This window comes from Bos mutus, chromosome 11 (assembly GCF_027580195.1).
Source record: "Bos mutus isolate GX-2022 chromosome 11, NWIPB_WYAK_1.1, whole genome shotgun sequence".
Taxonomy (NCBI): domain Eukaryota; kingdom Metazoa; phylum Chordata; class Mammalia; order Artiodactyla; family Bovidae; genus Bos; species Bos mutus.
In genome coordinates, this window is record NC_091627.1 from 5,316,026 (window position 1) to 5,338,619 (window position 22,594).

The window sequence follows — 22,594 nt, forward strand, 5'->3', positions numbered from 1 at the left end:
ACTCCCGCCGTGCCCCGCGCGCCCGCCGCCCCACCTCCTGCCGCGCCGCGTGTCTCCCGGAAGTGGAGCTCCGGGTGGGGGGCGTCTCCGACCTTTGCGCGGCGGCGGCGGCGGCGGCGGCGGCGGGAGCCGGGAGTCAGATGCGGTCGAGCGACGCCGGAGATGGCTTCGGCTGGAGGCGGCGACTGCGAGGGCGCCGGGCCCGAGGCGGACCGCCCTCACCAGCGGCCCTTCTTGATCGGCGTGAGCGGCGGCACCGCGAGCGGCAAGGTAAGGGGCTGGGCGGCGCGGCGGGGCCTGCGAGTTACCCTGGGCGCCCCGGGACTCTGCGCGGCCTGTCGGGCCTCAGTTCAGAGGGAGACCCCCGCCTCTAGCTGCTGCGAGGTGCTCCCCACCCACCTCCCGGGCGTGGACAGGGCCGGGGGCGGAGGGGCTGGGGCCGCGGCGGGCCAGGCGGGGAGCGGGTCGCTGGACCCCGGGGCACCCCCGCAAGCTCCCGGCTGGCCTGGCCGTTCGTGGCCTCCGGGTCCGCGTTGCCCCTACTGGTGCACCCCAGCGCCCTCCCCGCCAGGCGCAGCCGCTGACCTCGCGGCCGCTCGGGAGCTGATGCGCCGGGGTGGGCGTCTCCAGGCGGGGCTCCTGTTTGTGTGTTTCCCAGTCCACTGTGTGCGAGAAGATCATGGAGCTGCTGGGACAGAATGAAGTGGATCACCGGCAGCGCAAGCTGGTCATCTTGAGCCAAGACAGGTTCTATAAGGTCCTGACCGCGGAGCAGAAGGCCAAGGCCTTGAAGGGACAGTACAACTTCGACCACCCAGGTAGAGGCTCTGAAGGTTGGGAGGGAGTGGGGGAGAAGGGCAGACCGTTGAGACTGGGTCCAGAGTTGGCCGTGGATGGGGAAGTGGCCCCAGGTGGTCCGTGGCTAAACCTCTGTGGAGCGGATTGGGGGTTAAGCCCGGGGTCTCTCCTATGTGCTCTGGGCCTTGCAGGAGCTCCAGGCTCCATCGGTTGGAGCCGGTCAGGGAATCTGCAGCTCAGAAGGGTCTTCAGGCCCACTGCTCTGCCACAGTTGTGGTCATGGAGAAACCTAAATGCCTTCATGCTATCAGGGGCCTGCTATGCAGACTGTTTCCACTGGGGCAGAGTCCTCCAGAGGCCAGCAGTGGGTGAACGAGAACCAGAGGCCTTGAAGCTCCCTTTCCTGGTCTGGTCAGGGGCCAGGGGAACAGGTGGAGAGGGGGTGGGTGAGGGGGATAGCCATGCTGCCCCTCCCTGCTGCTAGTAGACGATTCTGCCCAGTGGCTGGCTCCCGTCTTTATTCCTTCCCAGGGCACACATGGGAAGAAGGTCCCAGAAGCATTAGTCTGTGTTATTTCTCAGAACTAGAAGCAAGATGCCTAGCTCACCTACCTCCCAGAACTGGCTGATCAGGAGATCCGTGTGTTCAGACTTGTGGGTGGGACAGCAGCCCAGGCAGTGGCACTGCCCCGGGGCAGCGAGGACAGGTCCAGCCTGTGGTTTGCAGAGGGCCCTGCAGATGGAAGTCGTGGGGGCTCCTCCGGGCCAGATGTTCCTTAGGGTCGTTGGCAGCACCCGCACCCAGCAGACCCCAGGGCAGAGCGAGTTCTCAGCATAAGGACTTGCCCTGCCTTCTGTTCCACCCCCGCAGATGCTTTTGATAACGATTTGATGCACAGGACTCTGAAAAACATCGTGGAGGGCAAAACGGTCGAGGTCCCCACCTATGATTTTGTGACACACTCAAGGTAAGCGGGTGGTTCTGGGAGAAGGGGGCTGTGTGCGGGGGGCTGGTGAGGACACCCCTCCCACCCTGGGGTTGTGCCCCACTGGTTCCCGGGACAGCCTCCCTCATCCGTGCCCAGGGTCTGATGCTGACGGCAGGCTTCTCCCCTGGCCTACCCCGCAGGCTCGCGGAGACCACGGTGGTCTACCCTGCAGACGTGGTCCTGTTCGAGGGCATCCTGGTCTTCTACAGCCAGGAGATACGGGACATGTTCCACCTGCGCCTCTTCGTGGACACCGACTCCGATGTCAGGCTGTCTCGGAGAGGTAAGGTGGACGTGGGCCCCTCTGCCCCTGGCCAGCCCGGCCCTAGGCACCCCCGCATCTGCAGGCCCCTGCTCTCTCCTGTCACCGCAGTTCTCCGGGATGTGCAGCGGGGCCGGGACCTGGAGCAGATCCTGACGCAGTACACCACCTTCGTCAAGCCAGCCTTCGAGGAGTTCTGCCTGCCGGTACCGCCTTCCGCTTGCCCAGGGACCTCCTTTCCCCCCTTGTCAGAAGGCCCCCTGGTGCCCGTTCTGTGAGAGCCGAGTCGTGGACGGACGCGGTCTGCTGTATACATGGAGAAGTTAGCCTCTCGTGCCCATGGTCCCAGGGAGCGGTTCTCAGCTGGGAATGGGTCCTTTGTCCTTCGCACCCCTCCTCCCTGCGCCAGGCTTCACCCGGTGCACCGGCGTCACCTCCTCCCGGGCTCTTGTCTGCATCTGTCCAGGGCACTGCTCGTCCACTGCCCACACTGTGCCTCTCCTTCCCCCCAGCCCTTCTGAACAGGAGCAGGGGAGGCCTCCATGGGGGCAGGGATCTCTGTCTCTTGGCTGCCAAAGTGGTGTCTGGCACACAGTAGGTGCTTAAGAACTTCCCCCACACCGTGTGTTTCTTGGGGGTGGAGGAAGGTCCAGCTGGCATGTAGAGGAGGAGTTCACTTGTGCGGCCATCTGTCTTTTCCTCCATCTCACCTCTCTCACTGGATAGGATGGTGGAGAGATTCAAAGGGAAATTTCACGGTATTGTTTCCTAAAGGGTAAAGTGAGGCACAGAGGAATTAGAAGCAGGATTCCTGCTTTAGATAAATGGGACAAAGGAGTTCTCTCTTTGCTAGTTCATGAAAACATTTTATTTTACACTCATGGTCTTGGAGTTTCTAGAAAATGATTAGGAAATTGACTGTTTCTCAGTCTCTTATCCCCAGAAAGATATTTTTGAAAAGTAGGTGGTTTACCGTGAAGCTCTGGACGCCAGGTGTGACCGGGTGCCCCCAGATGGAGGCAGAAGTGTGCTCGGCCAGTCCCTCCCCACCCGTCCCCTTCACGGGGTGCCTCGGCGAGGTGACCAAGCCACCTGTGTCCCCGTCACTAGGACCTTTCTCGGCCCTCAGCTGGTCGCTCCTGCCTGCCCCCACAGCCCAGCAGAGTGGCCCAGCCCCATGGGAGTTCAGCCCTGGGTCTCCTCTGCCTGCAGATACAGCTGCCCCGGGACCCAGTCTGTCCCTGTTCCCCCCGCCCCCGCGGCTCATCTCTTGGGACAGGCCTCCTTGGCCCAGGCCTACACACCGGCGGCACTCAGCTCATTCGGAGGTGCCCCCTGCGCCCCCCAGCAGCACTTGGGGGTCCCTCCTCAGCAGCACCATAGTGCCCGACAGGAGTGGGCTACTCCATGAGGGAGCAGAGGAGGGGCGAGGCAGGAAGGGGAGCAGCTCCTGCGACTTCCCTTCTCGCAGGGCTCCGCACCGTGTGCACTGGGAGGGCGCCGCACCTCAGCCGGCCGGGAGCGCCAGGCGGTGAGCGCAGAGCACCGGCCCGACCGCGGTGCTCACAGAGGAGCATCTCCGAGAAGCCGGCAGACACGAGCCATCCCTTCCCGCTGCTTCGGCTCAGCTTCCCTCACTTCTGGGCTCGCAGCCTCTCACCTGAGCCCCTGCCCCCGCCTCCTTACCCTTCATGGCAGCCTGCGCGTGTGCCCCGCATCTAGGCCCAGGCACGCTGAAAGCATCTCACAAGACCCTCCTTTTCTTGCCTTGTAGACAAAGAAGTACGCAGACGTGATCATCCCTCGAGGGGTTGACAACATGGGTAAGGAGCAGGCCTGTGCCACCCCCACCCCCAGGGCCACACGGCAGGCCTGGCCTGGCCCGTCCAGGTTACTGAGACGCCCCGGGGGATGAGGCCCATCCATGTACACGTGTGGCAGAGGTTCACAACACACTTAGAACACGCAACATGTCTTACACCTTAAGGTGACACAGCGTACGATGTTAGTTAAGTTTCAGTAAAGGTGGTGAGGAAAAAAAATACATGGAGGACTGCTTGACAGAGAGTCCATTGTTGGCAAGAAGTATTACACCCAGGGTTAGTTGACAGAAACCCGCGCCACCACACCAGGTCGGTTTTACCATGCCCAGCCCCAGCGGGCACTGGTCTGCCTGCTGAGGCTCGGTGGCAGGTGGATGCCTCGTGGAGGGAAGCGTGTGCCTCGTGGGTAACGGCGGGTGGTGGCTGGGCGGGCGGTAGCTGACCCCGCCCGTGTGTCCCCGCAGTGGCCATCAACCTCATCGTGCAGCACATCCAGGACATCCTCAACGGCGACATCTGCAAGTGGCACCGCGCAGGGGCCAACGGGCGCAGCCACAAGAGGACATTCCCAGAGCCGGGGGAGCACCCTGCGGTACTGGCCTCGGGCAAGCGCTCGCACCTGGAGTCCAGCAGCAGGCCACACTGAGGAGCGGGCTGCTCGGCACCCGACGGGCCCCCAGAGGCCCACCTGCCCCGAAACATGCGGCCGTTGACGGGGCGCTGTCGGGGTCCCGGCTAACTCGGGAGACCAGGACGAGTCATCCAGACGGTATGACAGGTTCTCTGCCGGCGGCCCTGACCTCCTCTCCCGCTTCCTCAAGTCACGGGGGCTGGAAGCGCTCTTCGCTGCTGAGAAAGGCCACACAACGTGCGGTACACGAGGCCCGTGTTTGGGAGAACAGCCTGGTCACCGTGATTTTGACGGTGAACCCCCGGCGAGAGAGACTGTGACCTGGTTCACTCACGTGTAACTGGAACCCAAGTTTGAAGATGACCCTCTTCCATTTTACTTGTTATATACAACCACGTGTTTTCTGTTTACTCTGGCTTCCGAACACCATCCTCGCTGTGACCTAGTAACCCAGCTTCACGACCCACCAGTGGGTCGTGATCCTGGTACACACTGATCTGGTACGCAAGGAGCCACGGAGAGGTGTCCTTCCTTCTGGCCTATGCTCCAAAGGCAGAGGCAGGAGGGAGCCCTGGGGAGCAAGCTTTTCCTTAACTAGCACCAGACACATAGCCGGGATCCCCCGGCCCAGCCCTGCCTGCTTTCCTGTGAGCACAGTGTCCCGCTCGGCCCCCCGGAGCCCAGGCTGCCATCTGGACAGGCCTTTCCTGGTGTCGCCCATGGCCAAGGCGTGTGTAGACCGGAAGCGTGAGCAGATGGTGTGGCCCAAAGCGGCCAGCCCCCTGCGCTTGCCCAGTGACCTTGCCTCCCAGACACTAGTGGTCTTGTCCTGGTTTGTCCCCCTTCCACGTGGCAGCTGTTACTGTAAAAGTGGTCCCTCCCCTTTGCGGCCAGCTTTCGAGTACTAGCTAGTTACACAGGGACGTTGGGCGAGCTTGGCTGAGCTCGAGGGCTGGTTTCTGATGACTATGACGGTTTTGTCAAGTTTACTGTTCTTTTTGGAGAGAGAATCAATAAATAACACCAAATGTGAATGCCAGTTTGTCCCCTTTTTAATTACACAAAAAAAGGCAGAATCAGGACCAGAAAATGTGCTGGATGACAGGCTACTGCTCACCTCTCGGCAGGCTCTGGGTGGGGGTTGGGGCCAGCAAGAGGAGTCACGGCCGGCCTCCCCGAGCCCCCTTGGGCTGGCGTTCAAGGTCTCACGGCCCACTGAACCATGAGGGGGAGTCCCCGGGGCCTTCCTAGGTCAGAGGAGCAGGGGCCTGGGTTGAGCCCACCACCGGCCTCTGAGCAAGACCGGCCCTTGTCTGGGTCAACTAGAACCAGCCCCTCCCTGCCCTTTCTCGGCTGTCATGAGTCCCACCCAGCAGCTCCACACTCAGTGAGTGCACGGGGCTCTTAGAAGGCGCCAGTGAGGAGATGTTCTTTATGATCAGGGAAAACAGACTTTGCTGAAAACGAGGTGCCTGTCGGAGGGCCATTTCTTCAACAAGACCAGAGCAGAATCCCAGCCAAGCCCATGTCTCCACCAAGCTCAGAGCCACTCTGCCTGCCTGCTGGAAACACGCCCATCCAAGACCTTGTCCCGACCCAGCCCTGCCGCTCGTCGGTGAGTCTGTGTCCCACTAGTATTTCCGGATCAGGATATCCCAGCTGTCTTTCCAGCGAAGGGCCTTGAGCTCACTGGGTGACAGAGACCTGTCCCCATAGGTCAGCGGGCGCAGCATGTTCGACACGTGACAGGCAGAGGTGAACCATGCGACGACCAGGGCCGTGAAGAGGCTCCTTTGGAGCTGGGACCTGCCAGCCCGGAGCAGAGCACGGTGCGGGGGCTGACCCTTTCCACCGCAAGGTCCCCTCGGCGCCCCGGCCGGAGTGTCAGCCCTCGTCAAGTCCTGCCGGACCCACTCAGCACTCCTCCTCACTTCTCTGCTTCCTGAACTCCCCAGCTCCTGCTCCGTCTCAGCAGCAGGAGCACACAACCGCCCTCCTGAGCTGCCCCAGGACCAGCCTCCAGGACCTGCTCTGGTTTACAGGCCCCTTGGTGTATCTGCTGGGCCGCCCCTCACCTCCCCTTCTTTGTTCCTCCAGGCCAAAGGTCCTTCCGCACGTATCCCCTGGCTTCACCTTCCACCAGCTTTAGCTTTGTGCTCGGAACCCCAGGAGCCTTGCTAGTGCCTCTTCTGGCTAACCCCGTCCACACCACGCTGGAATCACCATTCATGACTCCCCCAGGACCCTGCCCCCCCGACCCGGGCGCGTGGCTGCCAAGGCCCTGTACCTGCACAGGTGGTCGCTGATGTGCTCCAGGACCACGGGCAGCAGCAGGATCTGGAAGGTGAGCGCCGGCAGGTAGTGGTAGAGGAAGAGCGTCTTCTCCATCAGGAAGAAAGGCAGGTAGTTCACAGCCCAGCCCCCGGCGCACAGAGCCCCGGCCAGCACCCAGCGCAGCCAGCGGTCTGCAGGGAAGGCCATCTTGAGCCGGGAGGCTCCCTGCTGCCAGGCAGGCTCGCCTCATCATCCACAAGCGAGCCCATGAACTCGCGGCCCCTGCTTTCTGTCTCCCATCCCAGTGCCTCCACCGTCTCTGAAGGAAGAGCAGACTGTGTCCTAAGAACCTCCCAGACTTTCTGCTGCCCCTGCCGTCCCAGTCCTGAGATGCTCAAGCACTGGGCCGGGCCCAGCTGACTCCTGATTCCCAGCAGGTCTTCAGTCTCACTCCTCAGTGGGCAGGGGCGGGCCTGCACCGTGCACCCACCCAGGAGCCGGGACTAGTGGAGAGAATGACCAGCTCAGCAGAGCCCAGAGAGGGCACCTCCCCGCCCCTGGCGGCCTTCGGGGCCCACCCCGGGCGTTGGCTCCTTTCCCGTATCAGAACGGTTTTAAGGGGGGTTCTGTTCTTGCAAACCAGCCCCCAAGTGCCTCCTGGCAGCTCTGTTCCATCAGCCACTTCCAGGGGTGCTGGGGTCAGGGAACAATTCAGGCCCGACACCTGCATGGCCCTGGAGAAGCCTTGAAGGTGACATGGGGACTGGAGAATAGCATCCTGTCTCTGAGGAAAAGACAGAAGTGCCCTCGGGGCAGAAACACAGAAGTGGCCCAAGGCTGCGCTTGCTGATGTGGCCCGAAGCACACAGAGCTCCAGCCCAAACCAGAGGGATGGGGTGTGAGAGGTGCGTGGGCCGCGGCACAGACCTTCAGGGAGGTCGCAGACTCTCCTTCTGCGTCTGAGCAGGTACCAGATGAACAGCAGGGCGTACACCAGGGTGGCAAGGCTGGCGGAGGCCCAGATCACGACGTTCCCAAGCAGGTGGATCTGCGCCTGTGGGAGGGAGAGGCCAGTTGGTGTGGCCTGGGGCAGCATGGGCGCCACCCACCCTCGGCCCTGGCAGCTAGGACGGACGTGTGAAGGTGCTCGGCTCTGTAAGTAGAATCAGAGCCGGGAGTGGATGGGGTTGTTTCTGGACAGCAGAGCGGCTCACAAGGAGGGGGACGGGGGTGCTGATGCAGAAGGTCCTCAGTGCCCGTTTCTCAGCAAGCCACGGCCCCCCACGTCCGTGGGGGGAAAGGGGGCCGCACCCCCCTAGCTTAAGTCATTACCGGGCACAGACCACGTGCTACGTTTGCCCCACCAGGTGAAGACTAGCTGGACAGGGAAGCAGAGCACTGACCGGCCTGGACACCAGATGCCAGAAGGGGAATCAAGTGGGATGGTTTTAAAAACCACATCGGCTGGGCAAGGGGAACCATGCGCTGCCATGGCAGCAGCAAAGCCGGGTGTCCCTCCCTGCAGACACGCAGGGACCTGACCCCTCAGCACCTCAGGGGAGCTAGGGCCCCGTGCTGCCAGAGCCCTTGGAGAACAAGAAGCCCTTGGCTTTTGTCAGGACGGCAGGGAAGGCCAGGGCTTGGGCGGACGCAGTGGCTGCTCTTAACATCACAGGCCTCTCAGGCATGGGCTGACTGCCCACAGATGCGGTGCTTACACTGGTCCTGGGGTGCAGCCAGTAAGCGATGTTGGTGTCCAGCATGACCCAGTCCAGCGGCGTGGAGCTGTACTTGTGTTCCGAATCGTCACTTCTCACCGTCAGCATCCGCCACTGCAGACAACAGAGGCCACTGGGAGTCACTGGACAGCCAGACGCCCTTCACAGCCAAGGGATCTGCCAGGGGGCGGAGTAAACCGCTGCCCCTTTCACGGGGGCGGCCAACCTCAAGTTCACTCAGGTCACCTGCAGAGGCAGCCCAGGAGGCGCCTCTCCTGGGTTCCAGTTTGTGAATTAAGGGATGGGATGGGGCGGTAAGGGCGCCTTGACGCTGGGGATGCTGAGTGCCCGGTTCTGACTTCCCTGGAGCTATGCCGTATCGACGTGACCTGGGAGCAGTGCCACACTGCTGCATGTCTCCTTGGCTCCTGACAGTTACTGCCGGCAAAGCCACACAGCGGGAAGGCCGGGAGGCTGGGGGTTGATGGTGCTGGGCATGACATGGACAGAGGACAGAGGGCAATGGCCCTCCCTGCCGAGGCAGGTCCCAGTTAGAAGGCTGACACTGGACAGACCACGTGGCCCTCCCGGCAAAAGGCAAGGTCAGCCACCCGTCCGCCCGCCTGTCACCTGAAGCTCGGAGAATCTGGCCATGAAGCTGAGGTTCCTGCTGATGTCCACCTGGGTGGGGGAGTGCAGCTCCAGCTCCCTCTCCTTCTGCTCCTGGCCTGGCAGGCACACAGGGACCAGGGGACGCGAGCAGAACCCGGTCAGGGAGCCGCCCACGGCAGCTGCCACTGCTTTCCAAAGAACCCGCAGGACATGGTCCATGGTCCCCCACCCGCCTGGCCATCTTTCCAGTCAAAAGCTCTCTTTGCCCTGCCTTCCGGTGGCACTGCCCCCTCGCCCATCCAGGAGGGAGTGGGGTGGGAAGGGGGAGGCTCCACAATGGGGCCTGGAGCCCGCAGGCTGCCCCACCCCCAGGAGCCGGGCGCGCTCACTCCTGCCGTAGCGGTGCTCCTCCACGTTCCACACAGTGCTCCCGTGGTAGCCCCGAAACAGCTTCTCCCCGACCACTTCCAGCTGCCGAAAGCCCCAGTCTGGGAGGGGCACTCCACTCAGCTGGCAAAACAAGATGGTGGGGGGATCGTTAATGGAGGGCCCGGGCCCGCCCAGCTGGGGGGACCCCACCCCAGGTCACCCACAAGGGCAGTGGCTCTCCTTCAGGGAGCTTCACGCCAGGTTTCAGTTCTGAGCAGTTACAGAGACCCCGCAACCCCCCATGGCCCCCCTTCAGTCTGTCCCTCCGGGCAGGACCGGGAGGTGGTGTCACTGACCTTGAGGATGGCCGAGGTGTTCACGTGTACAAAGCGGACCTCCGACAAGATGGTCTTCCAGACATCCGTGTCCGACTCCCTGTTCACGATGTCCTGTAAAAGTAGATCTAGGCCATTAGTTGACTCTCTTTCAGGTTTCGTTAAATGTAAAGATGAAGACCAGTCACCACAGTGAGGCTGGCTTGGTCTGATACTAGGGGACAGTCCCCCAAGGGAAGCTGACACGGCTGATCCCAGACAGTGCCATCGCCTTTATTCCAGAGGTCTGTGCGAGGTGCTGGGGGGTGGGGGTGGGGACGGGGACCCACCCACCAGCCCGCAGCTCCTTCCTGGACACAGGAAAATCCCCTGGCTCCCCCTTTCTGTAGAACAGAGGGGCACTTGTTCCAGAACGCGGTTCAGAAAGGGCCGTGATGCCTGTGCTCGAGGTGGCCGGGGACTCACCAGCCGCCAGAGGTTCTGGGGGGGCATGGAGATGTTGTAGTCAATGTAGCAGGAAACCTCCTGTGCGTGGGGGCTCAGGGGGGCTGCGACATCATGCCTGGAAAACCAAATAGCGCTGCTGGGGGCGCCCCAAGCTCTCCTGAAAGGCACTCGCTGTTCTTTAAGGAGGAAAAAAACCACTTTTTTTCAGGAAACAAAGCCAGCTCAACCTTCAAGCACCTTGGCTGCCATTCCCCAGGGCACTAAATCCCTCACAGAGGGCAGAGGCCCTGCAGTGACCACACCTCCAGGGACGCACATGATGGGGAAGTAGGGAGATGTCCATCTAAACCACGGGCTCACCATCCCCTTCGCAGAGGATAAACCAAGCTGGGAGCACAGCCTGGCTGGCCACTGGGGGCTCCCTGACGCCAGGTCACGGAAATGGCTGGGGCACCAAGAATTCTGTGGCAAAACAAGTGCCCAGGGACGTCAGTTCCCCGTGTTTACTTTCGGGGAAACCATGCCTGATCGGACTTTGTGCGGGACCACATGGGGGGAGGACCCGCAGTGAGCAGTAAGGAAGAGGCCCTCATGACCCTGGAGAAGTCAGATATGACTGCGGGCCCTGTGAGTGCCACAAAAAACACTGACCCCGGTGGGCACAGTGCGCAAGAAATGCTTTTGGTGCAGGGACATTTCAGCTGACCCCTGAATAAAGTGACTGCGTGGGGGCTTTCCTGCTGGCTCAGTGGTAAAGAGTCTGCGTGCCAATGCAGGAGACACGGGCTCTATCCCTGCTCCAGGAAGATCCCACATGCTGCAGGGCAACTGAGCCCATGCTCTAGAGCCCGGGGACTGCAACTACAGAGCCCACGCAGCACCACTGCAGAAGCCTGAGCTCTAGAGCTGGTGCTCCGAAACAAGAGAAGCCGCTGGAATGAGAAGCCCAAGCACCATGACTAGAGAGTAGGCTGCAGGCAACAGTGAAGACCCGGTGCAGCCAAAATATAAATGAATAAAATTATTCTTTAAAAAAGTGAAAGAGTGGGCCATGGTGGGGATGGCAGTAGGGTCTGAGCTGAAAAACATTCCAGGCAGACAGAGTAAGCAAAGGCCCCAGGGAGGCTGCACGGGGTCATTTTGGGGGCAGTGGGGGGCTACGGTGACTGGCATGAAGTCTACCAGGGAGTCAGTGGGCCAGGTCCCGGGGGGGCTGGCAGGCAGGAGAGAGTGGGAGTTATTCTGAGTGTGACGGTCACGCTGGGTATCCCTGGAAGCTCTTGGCAGAGACGTGAGGTTGGTCAAGTGTGAGTTTTCAGAGGGAGCGGTGCCTGCCGTGTGCAGAGGGCAGGCGATTCTCACCGGGACTGGGAGTGAGGGCAGAAAGGACTGGAGCCCCGTGGATTTCCCGACCCAGGGATGGCAGAAGGGGGAGAGGACAAGGCAGACGTGGCATGGAGAGCCCAGATGTCCAAGGAGGGGAGGGCGGGGTCCCTGAGGCCACATGGATGACCCGAGAGGCTGGGTAGAAGGACAGCAGAGGTGGCCCAGGGATCAGGCCAGGTAGGGTTCCTGGCTCTGTCCCCCAGCTCATGGCCTTCTTGAATTCGCTTCTCCTTTCAGCAGGTGCCCCCATCTGCCAGGGCGCCCCACACTTCACTCTGGGTGGGACTCTCCTTCCCAGCCCACGTGCCATCACTGAGGTCTCCCCTCCCCGCCCTCGACACCTACTGCAGAGCGGGACCCAAGGCGGTGATGCGGGCACGCCCACCCTGAGCAGCGGCAGGGACTCACGTGTTGAGGAGGCGGGTGGTCATGCCGTGCACCAGTTGCACAACGTCGCCGTGCCGCACGGGCCTCGGGGGGTTGTTCACCACCAGCTGGTGCCTGGAAGAGAGCACGGGCGGATTCGTGGGGTCCTCGCTCAGGCTCTGTGGAGTCTCACAGCCACCCCATCAGCGTGTTCCTCGTACGAGGTGAACATACACATTTAACTCTTTTCTGAAACTTCAGGTCACTTTCCACGCTTCCTGGTGTGGCCCCCTTCATCATCATCACATTGACCGCAGCTGTGCTGTACTTCAATTTAAATCTGAATTTGTCAATAAGAAGCTCATGATCTGAGAGCCACAGTCAGCTCCAGGTCTTGTTTTTGCTGATTGTTTAGAGCTTCTCCATCTTTGGCTGCAAAGAATATAATCAATCTTATTTCGGTGTTGGCCATCTGGTGATGTCCATGTGAAGTCTTCTCTTGTGTTGTTGGAAGAGGGTGTGACCAGTGCATTCTCTTGGCAAAACTACTAGCCTTCGCCCTGCTTCATTCTGTACTCCAAGGCCAAATTTGCCCATTACTCCAGGTGTTTCTTGACTTTTGCATTCCAGTCCCCTAAAATGAAAAGGACATCTTTTTTGGGTGTTAGTTCTAGAAGGTCTTGTAGGTCTTCATAGAACTGTTCAACTTCAGCTTCTTCAGGATTACTGGTTGGGGCATAGACTTGGATTACCGTGATATTGAATGGTTTGCCTTGGAAACGAACAAAGATCATTCTGTCATTTTTGAGACTGCATCCAAATACTGCATTTCAGACTCTTTTATTTGTACCACATTTTGGACTCTTTTGTTGACTATGATGGCTACTCCATTTCCTCTAGGGGATTCCTGCCCACAGTAGTAGATATAATGGTCATCTGAGTTAAATTCACCCATTACAGTCCATTTTAGTTCGCTGATTCCTAAAATGTTGACGTTCACTCTTGCCATCTCCCATTTAACCACTTCCAATTTGCCTTGATTCATGGAGCTAACACTCCCGGTTCCTATGCAATATTGCTCTTTACAGCATCGGACCTTGCCTCTATCACCAGTTACAACCACAACTACCTGTTGCTTTGGCTTTGGCTCCGTCTCTTCATTCTTTCTGGAGTTATTTCTCCACTGATCTCCAGTAGCATATTGGGCACCTACAGACCTGGGGAGTTCATCTTTTAATGTCCTATCTTTTTGCCTTTTCATAGTGTTCATGGGGTTCTCAAGGCAAAGTTGTTTTGCCATTCCCTTCTCCAGTGGACCACATTTTGTCAGAACTCTCCACCATGACCCATCCATCTTGGGTGGCCCTACATGGGATGGATCAGATCATGAACTCCTTATTGCCAAATTCAGACTTAAACTGAAGAAAGTGGGGAAAACCACTAGATCATTCAGGTATGACCTAAATCAAATCCCTTACGATTATACAGTGGAAGTGAGAAATAGATTTAAGGGACTAGATCTGATAGATAGAGTGCCTGATGAACTATGGACAGAGGTTTGTGACATTATACAGGAGACAGGGATCAAGACCATCCCCAAGAAAAAGAAATGCAAAAAAGCAAAATGGCTGTCTGAGGAGGGCTTACAAATAGCTGTGAAAAGAAGAGAAGCGAAAAGCAAAGGAGAAAAGGAAAGATATACCCATCTGAATGCAGAGTTCCAAAGAATAGCAAGGAGAGATAGAAAGCCTTCCTCAGTGATCAGTGCAAATAGAGGAAAACAACAGAATGGGAAAGACTAGAGAGCTCTTCAAGAAGAGATACCAAGGGAACGTTTCATGCAAAGATGGGCTCAACAAAGGACAGAAATGGTAGGGACCTAACAGAAGCAGAAGATATTAAGAAGAGGTGGCAAGAATACACAGAAGAACTGTACAAAAAAGATCTTCATAACCCAGATAATCACGACGGTGTGATCACTCACCTAGAGTCAGATATCTTGGAATGTGAAGTCAAGTGGGCCTTAGGAAGCATCACTACGAACAAAGCTAGTGGAGGTGATGGAATTTCAGTTGAGCCATTTCAAATCCTAAAAGATGATGCTGTGAAAGTGCTGCACTCAATATGCCAGCAAGTTTGGAAAACTCAGCAGTGGCCACAGGACTGGAAAAGGTCAGTTTTCATTCCAATCCCAAAGAAAGGCAATGCCAAAGAATGCTCAAACTACCGCACAATTGCACTCATCTCACACGCTAGTAAAGTAATGCTCAAAATTCTCCAAGCCAGGCTTCAACAATATGTGAACCGTGAACTTCCAGATGTTCAAGCTGGTTTTAGAAAAGGCAGAGGAACCAGAGATCAAATTGCCAACATCCATTGGATCAAAGAAAAAGCAAGAGTTCCAGAAAAACATCTACTTCTGCGTTATTGACTATGCCAAAGCCTTTGACTGCGTGGATCACAACAAACTGTGGAAAATTCTGAATGATATGGGAATGAATACCAGACCACCTGACCTGCCTCTTGAGAAACCTATATGCAGGTCAGGAAGCAACAGTTAGAACTGGACATGGAACAACAGACTGGTTCCAAATAGGAAAAGGAGTACGTCAAGGCCGTATACTGTCACCCTGCTTATTTAACTTATATGCAGAGCACATCATGAGAAAGGCTGGGCTGGATGAAGCACAAGCTGGAATCAAGATTCCCAGGAGAACGATCGATAACCTCAGATATGCAGATGACACCACCCTTAATGGCAGAAAGCAAAAAACTAAAGAGCCTCTTGATGAAAGTGAAAGAGAAGAGTGAAAAAGTTGGCTTAAAGCTCAACATTCAGAAAACTAAGATCATGGCATCCAGTCCCATTACTTCATGGCAAATAGATGGGGAAACAGTGAAAACAGTGGCAGATTTTTCTTTTTTGGGCTCCCAAATCACTGCAGATGGTGACTACAGCCATGAAATTAAAAGATGCTTACTCCTTGGAAGAAAAGTTATGACCAACCTAGACAGCATATTAAAAAGCAGAGACATTACTTTGCCAACAAAGGTCCGTCTAGTGAAGGCTATGGTTTTTCCTGTAGTCATGTATGGATGTGATTTTCCTGTAGTCATGTATGGATGTGAGAGTTGGACCATAAAGCTAAGCGCCAAAAAGATGCTTTTGAACTGTGGTGTTGGAGAAGACTCTTGAGAGTCCCTTGGCCTGCAGGGAGATCCACCGGTCCTTCCTAAAGGAAATCAGTCCTGGGTATTCATTGGAAGGACTGATGTTGAAGCTGAAACTCCAATACTTTGGCCACGTGATGCAAAGAGCTGACTCATGTCAAAAGACCCTGATGCTGGGAAAGATTAAGGGCGGGTGGAGAAGGGGACGACAGAGGATGAGATGGTTGGATGGTATAACCGACTCAATGGACATAAATTTGAATAAACTCCAGGAGTTGGTGATGGACAGGAAGGCTTGGCATGTTGCAATCCATGGGGTTGCGACGAGTCAGACACGACTGAGCTACTGAACTGAACTGTACTGTACCTGCTAGGAACGCTGCTATGTCCCTGACCGCAGGCTTCTTGGCACAGACCTGGTCCTGAAGCTACGAGGAGGCCAGGGACTGAGGCCAGGCTGTCCCCCGACCTGTACTCACCTCCCGGGGTCCTTGACAATCCACCAGTTGTTGACATCCTTGAAGGGGTAGCAGGTCACCTGCTGCTGGTGGGAGCTGCCACGGCCGTTCTCATATCTGCAAGAAGAGGGTGCAACTGTGGGTGGGGTGCCAGGGGCCCACGACCTCCCCCAAGGTTGCTACAGACGCCACCCAGTGAGGCGTCAGATATGTTTCCATCCCAGAGGGGCTGGTCCCTCCAGCGATGGTATATAATGAGACTCAGTGACACTAGGGTCTGAGAGCTCCATTTCTTTCATTCTCACAGGCTCCTTCACATGAAGTGAAAATTGGTAACAGCAAAAATGTGGGGAAAAAAAGCCCCAAAACATGTTATAATCTCTGGATTGAAAACATGACTTTCCTTACTTACATCATAGGGTAGGTGCTCTGGTGAGAGTGAAGCCAGCAGGGCACGGGTTGGCCAAAGACATTCTTCAGGGTGACCTGGGAACCGAAGGCCACCTCCAGAGGCTGACCTTGTGTGACCCTTGCCAGCCCCCCCTGAGACAGGAGCACAGGGGTGGCCAGTGAGGGAGAGAGAGAGAGAGCACACACGTGACTCCCAAGCCAGCCCCTTTGACAGCCCCTCCCCACATCCGGGCCACAGTCACACCATCAGCTATGGTCAAGTGTGACATAATCCTGGCACGTTACACATTCCCAATGACTAGAGGCAGCCCCTGGGGAGGCGCTCACCTCCCCCTCCCCTGCTTGTCCTTATTTTTTGGGGGGCCATGCCATGTGGCACATGGGATCTTAGTTCCCCAACCAGGGATTGAACCCAGGTCTTGGCAGTGAAAGTGCAGACTCCTAACCACTGGACCTCCAGGGAGCTCCCTCCACTCATCCTCATTTACTTCGTACTCGTAGCCTGTGATAACAGCAATTACATCTGACTAACTCAAGACATGGTGATTTAAGAAATCTGCCCGAACACTCAGAGAATTTGCCGTCAGCAGAGCCAGCCCTTAAGAGCAGGTCCACCGACTTCAGGCTCTACATTCCCGACGCCTCATCTGGAGCCTATTTTTATTTTTGCAAAGAGAGTTGCATGAACACCAGAGATATGTCTGTCCTGTGCAGCCTGGCACCTACCCGCAGGTCACACTGCAGAGGGCGGACCCCTCATCCCCTCCCATGCCACTGGCACATTCAGAATTAGTATAGAGAGAGTGAAGACATGCCTCACTTCCCCCATTTGGTTTTCCCTCTGATGTTCGCCTGGGGTGGTTTACATTAAGAAAACCCCGAGTCTAATGTGGTCTTCTTTCTAGGACGGCACTTTTACCTCCAGGCTGGCCTGGAAGGCACTGGACATGATCTGGTCGTGGGGCCCGGAGCGGCAGAGCAGCAGCAGGTGGATGTAGAAGAACAGCAGGTACACCAGGACCGGGAGCACCACCAGGGCCGCTGCTCGGGCGAGCAGGTGGCAGAGCACACGGACCTGCCAGAGGATGGAGGGGACATCGCCCCACCCGGGGGAAGGCGGGCCCAGTCCTCCTTTCAGGGTTCTCGTCCTGCTCCCCGCCCCTCGACAGCTAGCCCTGCCTCACCCCCGACCTCACCATATCTCTGCCCTGCCCTCAGCTCTACCCCCAGCCCAGCCCCGCCTCTTGCTCCCCCAGGATCAGCCTCACTCTGACCCCAGACCTACACCCTTGATCCCTACCAGCCCCACCCCGCCCCTGACCTCCCAGCCTTGCCCCCCCAGCCCTGCCCCCAGGCCAGCCCCGCCCCACCCCTTGGCATCAGCACCTACGTTTGACAGCGTCTGGTCTCCTATCACGTGCCAGGCGTGGACAGCAGCAACCCCGAGCACCAGCAAGTATGTGAACACACCCACGTACTTGATGCTAAAGACACAGGATGAAGTCAAGACGAGACACACGTGGAGGCCGTGGCTGCCGCCCCAGACCCAGTGCACCAGACTCACCCAACTGCACAGGAGCAGGCCACGCCTGTCAGCACCAACCAAAACCACCATCTCGGGGAGAAGGGCCTGGAGCAAAGCACAGAAGCAGAGCTGAGGCCTCAGAACGTTTCCCCCAAAGGCCAGAGAAGGCACGGCCTCAGAGATCTCAGCTGGCTACGCTGAGCTCCAGGTACAAGGAAAAGATTTCTCATGTCCCCGAAGAGCAGTCCTCCTGATACAACTTCTCCTTTGGGTCAGAAGATGTTTCCATTTAGTTTATAGAGAGATGAGAATTATTTATGAAGTCAGGAGCCAAGAGCCAGTGGAGATGCCCGGAGCAGCTGTCCCCCGTGGAAGGGCATCAGACCTGCTCAGGTGGACAAGCCCCTGGACTCCTCTGTCTCATTCTCCATACCTGTGTTTCTGGGAGTTGCAGAACTTCAGGTAAGACAGCACGGCCAACAGATTGAAAAATATCAGCACTGATTCCAAAAGCATTAACCTTGACTGAGTGATGAGAGCGTTCTCTGTTGGGAAAAGGACACGGGCATCAGGTGTCAGGGAGCAAGGGTGAATGTCCACAAAAAAGGGTCCTTGCCAAACGTCCCAGAGTCTGGAGGTGGAAAGTGGGGGCTCGACCTGGCTGGAAGTTAATGGCCCTTCCTGAACCTTCGTTTTCCTCTTCTGTAGAGAAACACAAACTCTGCAGGGTGCCTGGACATTCTAACACTCTGTGGGCACGGGCCCCAGTTAGGGTTGTCACTCAACAGACATGAATTCTGGTTTATTTTCATCTAACTTAACTTCATTTGTTCACAGACCTGGGCTGAGAGAGTCCCCTCTGAGGAATACCCACTCATTCCTGAATCTGTCTCCACTGGTCAAGGGGAGTAGGGCGCGGGGGAGGTTCTCATTCAAGGACAGACTGGGTTGCCCGGGACGATGGTCCAGGGGTGGGGGGCGCGCACATAGGAGCATCATTTGGGCAGCCCTGCTACACATTGGCTGCCCCTCCAGAACATCACAGTCTGAACACACAGACCTATGCACAACCCCCAGCCTGGGAGTCAGGTGACTCTCAGAGTCTCATCTGGACACCCTGGACATGCTTCCTTCTGTCCTGCAAGTAGCAGACATGGGAGGGGGCACATCCACTAAACCCCGAGCCCTCCTGGGCCACAGAGACGCAGACAGAGGTCAGCGCAGGGGCTGACCTGGCCCCTCCGGAGCAGGCAGATGCCTGGGCCTCACCAATCAACAGCAGCAGAGCAGCCCCCGTGGCGGCACAGTGAGAGAAGCCGAGCTCCCACACGATCTCATAGGCCATGGGCACCGACAGGGCCCCCGAAAGGGCCGGCAGCAGGCGCAGGGACCACACGGGCACATTGCTGCTGTATTCTGGAAGAGTGAGCACAGAGGAGCTGAGCGCATGGGGCACACACCCCGCTCCCTACACCACCACATCTCCTCACACGGCACACATGCCCACGGACCACAGCGCGAGTCTGCAAGGCTGGGTCTCGTCAGGGACCGAGTGTGTGGGCCACGGCTTCATGTGGTCAAGGGCCGGTTCTCAGTAAGTACGGGATGATGCTGAGGACTCTGAAATGAGTTAACGCTTATTTACAGATTTACCCAATCTGTTTCCAAAAACACTGTGGCAACACACGTATATGTACAAAAGGTACCCGCCACAGACAGTGGCATGTACAGGTGCCACGTACACTGTGCTTTGTGTACCAAAGACCAAGGATAACACACTTACTACAAGTAAGCATTAAGGAATTTACTGGACTTTTTGAAAGTCTTTCACTTGTACCCAAACTATCACACTCTGGATTCAGATGAATAAACCGTAGTTTTTAATCTCTAGGATAGCTACTTCCTCTCAATTCTAATACGTGCACATTAATAAGGGAGATGACAATGATATTTTACCTGCTCCAATTCTGTTCCACAGAAAGTTACCATCGAATCCTCCTAAATAACCTAAAACAAAAGATGAATCAGTAACTATCCTGTTCAGTAAATACTTCTGAAGCACCAAACTGTGGCAGGCAACAGGGGAACAATGATAAAGAAAAGAATAAGACCCACGAAGCAGCTAGGCCCATGTGTCTACGTGTGGCAGCTACTGAAGCCTGCGCACCTGTAGGTGTTGTAGAACCTGTGCGCTGCAACAAGCAGCCTCTGCAGTGAGAAGCCCGTGTGCCACAGTGAAGACTAGCCCCGACTCGGCACAATTAGAGAAAGCTGGTGCACAGCAACGAAGACCCAGGGCAGCCCCAAATAGATAAATAAATAAAATAAAACACCACTTCTGCCCTCATGAACTTCCTGTTTAAATGTTAAAGAGCCACTTCTCTTACTAAGGAAGGAGTCCTACCTCCCAAGGCCAAAAGCATGTGGCCAAACGGTGGTCCACTGCCATCCAAAAAGAAGGTCCGCTTCATATAAAAAGAGATGTGCTGCCCGTAATACACTTCATCAAAACTGCAAAGCAAACCCACGTTATGTCCAGCTGGAGATCTGAGCGGTACACAAAAGGCACGAGGATCAATGTACACCTCTGCTTCCAAATGACTTTGGAGAGTGACCAGTCAAGGTTGGATCTTTTGCCCCAACTGCATGGCGTCCCTGAATATTAAGACATGTGTGCAGCACCACACACCCACAAGGATAGGAGGGAAAACACCCCCTGGAAGTTGGGCCTTCAGGAGGCTTTCCTGACACAGCACCTACTTCTCTCCCTGCACGTAAGTTAGGGTATACCACGAGCCAGTCTACCAAATGCCTCCTGGACACAAAGCTGATCTGGCTGTCCACCTGCACGTCTGCAACCGAGAGAATAAGAGCTGGTGACCCAACAAAACAGTCGCAGGTGTAAAAGGGAGAGGCGCCAACTGCAGCAAACCTCTTTCAGACAATCAGGGACATTTGCTGACACAGAGGAATTGCTGTCAGTTTCTTAGGCATGATGATGCTACTGTGACCCTGTGATTTTCAAGAATCCTGATCTTTTAAAGATACTAAATTGTTTAATGAATGAAATATAGTGTCTATGATGTGCTTCAAAAAAATCCACTGCAGGTAAGGAGTTGGCTATGAGCTGGTAACTGTTGCAACTGGGTGACTAACATCATTCTCTGTACTTTTGTATATGTTTGATGTTTTCCATAATAAAAAGTTAAGTGAAAGAAACACATATATTAATCACATCATTAACAGCCCTTTAATAATAACAACAATCATTTCTCATTATGACAAAGAACGCACTCTACCATCAGTGAGGACTTGCTTCCAAATTCCTCAGTCTTCTGCCCTCCACTCTCCAGACTGTCAAAGGTCACCCACCATGGATACTGCACCTACTCCTGACCTACGGGGCAAGACTGAACAGGTGGACTCTGCAAGGGCTGTCCTTGGGACAAGCTGGTCTCTCCTCTAACTGCCATCCATCACCAAGGAAGCCCAGAAGTTGGCTCTCGAATTTTATGGGGCTCAAAAAGGCACTTTCGGCCATCAATGCACTGAAAAAAATTAGTTCCTTCTGGAGGCCCCCAGAATCGAGTTGCTTGACTTACACCACGGCCCTTGGATAGGCAAGCTGCCATAGTCGGCTCAGCAATCCCACCGCGGTCAGAGCTACCATATTCAAGTTCACCTCAGTGGTCACCATCACAGGCTGCTGCAAGAATCCCAACATCTTGCAGAAAAGCCGGCCGGGGGAGGCGGATGCCCTGGTAAAGCAGAGGAAAAGCTATCACCAAGAACACCGGTGGTTCCCTTGAAGGCTAGGAGGAGGCTGTGACATCAGGACCCTCTTTCACAAGCAGTCACACGCGGTGAGGTGGCCACCTCAGGGCTAAAAAGCCCCTCACTCCAGCACCATCTGCGGAGCCCTTTTGGTCAGTGACAGCGTTGGACCCGGGGCCCCTGCCCGCCTGGGCAGTGTGGCCGGCTAACAGCCGGTGACCTCCGTCCGCCCCCACTCCCCGAGACTCAGAGCCTCCCCGTCTGCGCCAAGGGCCGCCCTCCCGCCGCGCCGCCTTTCTCACCTCGAGGGCGCGTCTACACCGGGCACCCCGTTTCTTTCCCGAGGCTCCCCCCATCCCTCGGGTCCACTTTTCTCTGGAGGCCGCAGGTGCCGTGGGGACCACCCTCCCCCGCGTTCTGACAGCAACGCCGCCTCGGGCCTGCGGCGGCCCCTTCTGTCCTCAGGGCGACAAGCTTCCCTCCTGCTGCTATGTCGGCCCAGGGCACCCCCTTCTCTCCGGGGACCCTGTCCCCCCTGGGAGCCCCGCTCCTCTGCCCGGCACTCCGCTTCTCTCCCGAGGGTTTCACCTGCCCGGGAGGCCCGCCTGGGCTCTGGCCCCCGGCGCCACAAACGTACTGCTGTTTCCTCAGGTCCCCGCAGAGCCGCTCCCTGCGCCTCAGACCTGCCTGGGGCGGGGGTGAGCGGCTAGGCCGACCGTTGGTAGGGGGTGAGGCCGCTCGGCACTCTTTGTTGCCCACTGGCCCGCTCGACGCTCAACTCGCCGCGCCAGCGGCGCCTGCCGGAGAGGGTGCAGCGCGCCTGCGCATTGGGCGAGGACGGCGCGCGTGCGCACTGGGCGAGCCGAGATCGGCGCTCTGAGAATGTGCGACATCCCGGAGGGCTGTCAGTCTTTTAAGTCTGTGACTCCCGGCTGGGGAGTCCAGGTTCCTTTGCGCCACAAGACACATGGCTACATCTGTTAAACGACACAGTGCGAACGTATCGGCATTTCGATCGGTGTGAGGCGGAGGCCCATCCCCGGCCCGGCGGTGCCCCCCACACTCCGGCCCGTGGGGCCCCTCCGAGCCTGCTCTGCAGCGGGACACGGCGTCTTCCGATCAAGGGAATGACCCGACGATTAACAGGCAGGAAAGCAGCCCTGCTCTTCAGCCCACCTTGGTCTGTCTGGGAGTCAGTACTCCTGACGGGCTTTCCTGGTGCCTCAGCGGTAAAGAACTCGGCCT

General features: G+C 57.1%; 2 protein-coding genes across 7 annotated transcripts; one reads left to right on the top strand and one right to left on the bottom strand.

The window, feature by feature from the left end:
- Positions 1-5,405, top strand: UCK1 (uridine-cytidine kinase 1). 3 transcript variants are annotated; one of them, XR_011465953.1, is made up of 7 exons: positions 1-270; positions 659-818; positions 1,670-1,766; positions 1,928-2,070; positions 2,161-2,371; positions 3,824-3,872; positions 4,337-4,420. XR_011465953.1 is itself a non-coding variant. In XM_070378811.1 (7 exons), the coding sequence occupies exons 1-7, from the start codon at positions 163-165 to the stop codon at positions 4,516-4,518; spliced, it is 834 nt and encodes a 277-aa protein (XP_070234912.1). In that variant the 5' UTR covers positions 28-162; the 3' UTR covers positions 4,519-5,405. The 3 variants fall into 3 exon arrangements, 2 of the variants coding, with proteins under 2 accessions (XP_070234912.1, XP_070234913.1); XM_070378811.1 differs by having other exon boundaries at positions 28-270; positions 2,161-2,255; positions 4,337-5,405; XM_070378812.1 differs by having other exon boundaries at positions 132-270; positions 631-818; positions 2,161-2,255; positions 4,337-5,405.
- On the bottom strand, positions 2,359-22,171 carry POMT1 (protein O-mannosyltransferase 1). Of its 4 annotated transcripts, none has more exons than XM_070378809.1 (20): positions 21,987-22,171; positions 21,178-21,333; positions 19,980-20,086; positions 19,532-19,582; positions 18,845-18,991; positions 18,009-18,120; positions 17,615-17,680; positions 17,441-17,534; positions 16,970-17,125; positions 16,052-16,182; positions 15,661-15,756; positions 12,053-12,145; positions 10,277-10,373; positions 9,833-9,925; positions 9,497-9,617; positions 9,126-9,223; positions 8,496-8,609; positions 7,705-7,831; positions 6,791-6,968; positions 2,359-2,817 (listed from the first exon to the last, which is right to left on the bottom strand). In XM_070378809.1, exons 2-20 carry the CDS (start codon positions 21,297-21,299, stop codon positions 2,790-2,792), a joined length of 2,031 nt encoding a protein of 676 aa, XP_070234910.1. In that variant the 5' UTR covers positions 21,300-21,333; positions 21,987-22,171; the 3' UTR covers positions 2,359-2,789. The 4 variants fall into 4 exon arrangements, with proteins under 4 accessions (XP_070234910.1, XP_070234908.1, XP_070234909.1 ...); XM_070378807.1 differs by lacking the exon at positions 2,359-2,817 and adding an exon at positions 5,538-6,309 and having other exon boundaries at positions 21,987-22,170; XM_070378808.1 differs by lacking the exon at positions 2,359-2,817 and adding an exon at positions 5,538-6,309 and having other exon boundaries at positions 21,938-22,170.
- Between the last annotated feature and the right edge of the window lie 423 nt (positions 22,172-22,594).